Consider the following 3,886-nt stretch of genomic DNA (forward strand, 5'->3'; position numbering starts at 1 on the left):
CCCAGAGATGAGCCTCCCTGACCAGGGTTCCATTGGCTCATTCAATCTGCCCCCATTTCTTGAGGACATACTTTCTGTGTTCTGTATTCAGGTAGGATGCTCAACATTATCCTTCTCAAAGCCAATAAGGGAACAGAAGGCCTCTCAGAAAGCACCTTGGAAATGAGGACCGAGATTTCATGAAAATTTTATTCTATGGAAGCAGTGAAGTCAGCGTATGCATAAGATTTTGAGAAACCAGTGCCCTGGGCCACTCTTGTCACCTGTCTGTTTTCGCCATGACCCCCTGCCACATACATTTAGACTGATACTTACCCAGGTCCTATTCCTCCAGTTTCATATTCTCCATAAGAAGAGATCATGCTTCCTTCAGAGCAGAAGGCTACCCCTCATCAAACATAATGACTATTACAAAAGATTTGAATATTTTCTTGTATTCTCAGGCTTTCTTGAGCTGGAAGTCTTGTGAGTGGGATAGTTGCAAAGGCTATCATAATCAAGTACCCCAACTGGATACATTTTTAAAAGAATTTATTTTCTCAATGTATGGGGAGGTGATTTTCAGAGACCAGGGTGTCCACTGTGGTGTTTCCCTAACACATCCCCATGTTACACAGATGCTGGTGGTCTAATATTTTTCTCTTCTTTTCACCACTTCTTTTCCATCAGATTCATCAACATCATGAAATTCAGAAACCAAACAGATGTTTCAGAATTCCTTCTCCTGGGACTGACAGATGACCCAGCCCTGCAGCCCCTCATCTTCAGCCTGTTCCTGTCCATGTACCTGGTCACCATCCTGGGGAACCTGCTCATCATCCTGGCCATCAGCTCTGACTCCCACCTCCACACCCCCATGTACTTCTTCCTCTCCAATCTCTCCTGCACTGACATCTGTTTAAGCACCACCACAGTCCCCAAGATGCTGGTGAACATCCAAGCACGAGATCAAAGCATATCTTACACAGGCTGCCTCTCCCAGGTCTGCTTTGTCCTGATTTTTACTGTCTTGGAAAATTTTCTCCTTGCAGTGATGGCCTTTGACCGCTATGTGGCCATTTGTCACCCCCTGAAGTACACAGCCATCATGGACCCCCACCTCTATATCTTCCTTCTTCAATTCTCTCTGCTCATCAGCACTGTGGATGCCCTCTTCCACACTCTGATGGTGCTGCGGCTGTCCTTCTGCACAGACCTGGAGATCCCCCATTTCTTCTGTGAACTAGCTGAAGTCCTCCAGCTGGCCTGTTCTGACATCCTTATTAACAACATCCTGGTGTTTGTTGCAGCCTGTGTATTTGCTGGTGTCCCTCTCTTGGGGATCATTTTATCATACATTCAAATTGTATCCTCTGTCTTGAGGATGCCATCATCAGGAGGAAAGCATAAAGCCTTTTCCACCTGTGGGTCTCACCTGTCTGTTGTCTCCCTGTTCTATGGGACAGGATTTGGAGTGTACATTAGCTCTGCAGTGACTGACTCCCCCAGGAAGACTGCCGTGGCTTCAGTGATGTACTCTGTGGTCCCTCAGATGCTGAACCCCTTTATTTACAGCCTGAGGAACAGGGACATGAAGGAGGCCTTGAGGAAGCTCATTGGTAGGGTAGCATTTCCTCCAAGATGTGTCATCTGCTTTGGACTTGACTTTTAGAGAAAGTTGTAGTGACAGGATTCCTGGTGATCCAGAATGCCTATTTTCTCTATCGCTACATTCTTCTAAAGTAATGACACAATGAGTAGGTACATTTTAACTTGGTTGAAACCTGAGTTTACTTTGTATCAAGCTTTGTGATTTTTAAAAGTCATTTATCTGTCCTTAAATACAATTTCTTTCTTGGGTTCACAGGAAGAAGAGGTTAAAGCAAGGTTTCTAGTTTTAGCAACGTTTTTGACACACTGATTTTGGGACAGGTAACACAAACTGTAGTCATATCTAGAAAGGGGTTTTCACCAGATCATGTAGTTAGGTCTAAGGGAATCTCATCCTAGATCGCATGCTATTGTGAGCCAATGGAGCGAACACTGTACGGGGATGAGTGATGAAGGGGGAAGGGTTTTACCCCTCCTGAGCTCACCCAGGACTGGTTCTCCTTGAGTTCCCACAGTGATAGGAACAAATTCAGGTGTCATTTTGGACATGATGCCAGAGGCAAAAAATCGAGATTCCTCCCACTTCATTGCTGATGTTTAATATTTCCATGCATCAACCAGACTGCATTTCTGTGGTGGAGGGGATGGTGGCCCTTCAATTAAGACCAGATCTGGTTGCACTCACTAACACTTATCTAATATGATAAATGGGCAAATGTCACCTCTAGGATGAAGGGGGAAAGTGATTTTCAGAATAGGAGTTTTTCCTGGAGTGTCTTAGTGGACCCTAAATGTAAACTCACGTTTCCTTATAAGATAGACAGAGGAGAGAAGACCCAGAGAAACGTGGGAGGCACTGTAACCCTGGAGATGCAGATAGTATGGATTGTGAGTGTCTGATCATTTTCCTGCAACACTCACATTTTCAATGGACTATTGTACATTTTCATCATCATTGTAGATGGCATTGAGGTTCCTTGTACGACAGGAACAGCTGGTTTGCTGTAAATTTACACTTTTCTGTAAAAATATTGATAACCAAAATACAAAATTTCAATCTATAAACTGAAGTGTGTGTGTGTGTGTGTGTGTGTGTGTGTGTGTTTTGAGGGAGAGAGAGAGAGAAAGGGACAAACTCTGATGTTTGGAAAACTTCGCAGTGAAATTCTAAAAATAAAATAAAATCTCAGCAAAATGATTAGTGCATTATGATTATGAGGACTATATTAGAAAATCATGTTTAAAATATGCAGACTCAAATTTCACTGAATCCTAAATAACATTAAACCTCCATGGTTGCATTTCATTATATATTGTATGTATTGCCACTTGTATTAATATATATATATATTTATAAATACATATTTGTATGTGTGCCTATCTTATTTTTTGATGTGAGCCATGGTGTCAAACTTCCTGATTTCATGTATGACTCTAAAGATACCTACTGAAGGGAGGCAGAACCTAGTACAGAAGGAATTATGTCCACTTGCAAGTGGTGCTTGTGATGGACATGAGTAGAAAGATGGGAGGGACATAAAGACATACTCATTGTATCTCAGGATGAGGATTTGGCCAACACCAAGTTAAGAAAGATGTGTTAGGAAAGGAATCGATGTGTCTCATGTCTCAAACGACTGTCTCAATAATCTTACATTGCAATGATTTCACTGTCAGTGAGTGAGTTCCCCGATAAGACACTGGATTCAGTATTGGAAGTCCCTCAACCATTACACCTACTGATGTGCCCATACATACTCGGCTCAATGTTTTCTTCTGTCTTTGAAATCCACTCTTTTTTGCTTTCAACTTCAAAAGCAGCCTAGACGCTTGTCTTGGGAGAGTGTGCCTCTATTATCCTAACATTCAGCTCAGGATACAACAACAAATGTTTACTTCTTTTCTCCAGCTTTTTCAAATCCCTGCATACCATATTCTTTCTCTCCTCTGGTTTGGAAAGAAATTGTGTGCAACACATCACAAGAAATAATGTTTCATTCTAAATGGATAATTAAAAGCCTTGGCTCATGAAAACAGTAGCCATGGCACCTGGAAGTTTGGGGAAGTTGCTCTGGCTTGTTTTGATGCTGCCACATGCTCAATACAACTGTGTGTGCAGAGGGCTGGAGACCTTGAGAGCTGAGGGACATCTCTGATGCTCTGTTCAGGTAGATATCAGGAGGCGGGTGATGGATTCTTAGCGACTTCAGATTCGTTCATCCAGTAGCATAATAGGTCACCTTACATGATGGCAAAGAATGAACTCCAGAGTCTGTCTGATATCATGATGTCAAAT

At 42.4% G+C, this 3,886-nt stretch overlaps 1 protein-coding gene across 1 annotated transcript; it reads left to right on the plus strand.

Annotated features, from left to right (window-relative positions):
• Positions 1 to 682: 682 nt before the first annotated feature.
• Positions 683 to 1,989, plus strand: LOC114107467 (olfactory receptor 7G2-like). The gene is made up of 2 exons (XM_027954886.2): positions 683 to 1,603; positions 1,912 to 1,989. Exons 1-2 carry the CDS (start codon positions 683 to 685, stop codon positions 1,987 to 1,989), a joined length of 999 nt encoding a protein of 332 aa, XP_027810687.2.
• Positions 1,990 to 3,886: the final 1,897 nt, after the last annotated feature.

The sequence above is a fragment of the Marmota flaviventris genome, chromosome 1 (genome assembly GCF_047511675.1).
Source record: "Marmota flaviventris isolate mMarFla1 chromosome 1, mMarFla1.hap1, whole genome shotgun sequence".
Classification (NCBI taxonomy): domain Eukaryota; kingdom Metazoa; phylum Chordata; class Mammalia; order Rodentia; family Sciuridae; genus Marmota; species Marmota flaviventris.

Bases quoted from the DNA above. Each gene is read 5' to 3' on its own strand.
- LOC114107467 (XM_027954886.2), top strand. From the start codon at position 683: ATGAAATTCAGAAACCAAACAGATGTTTCAGAATTCCTTCTCCTGGGA. The intron at 1,604-1,911 runs GTAGCATTTCCT...ATTTTGGGACAG, and splicing joins TGAGGAAGCTCATTGGTAGG to GTAACACAAACTGTAGTCAT.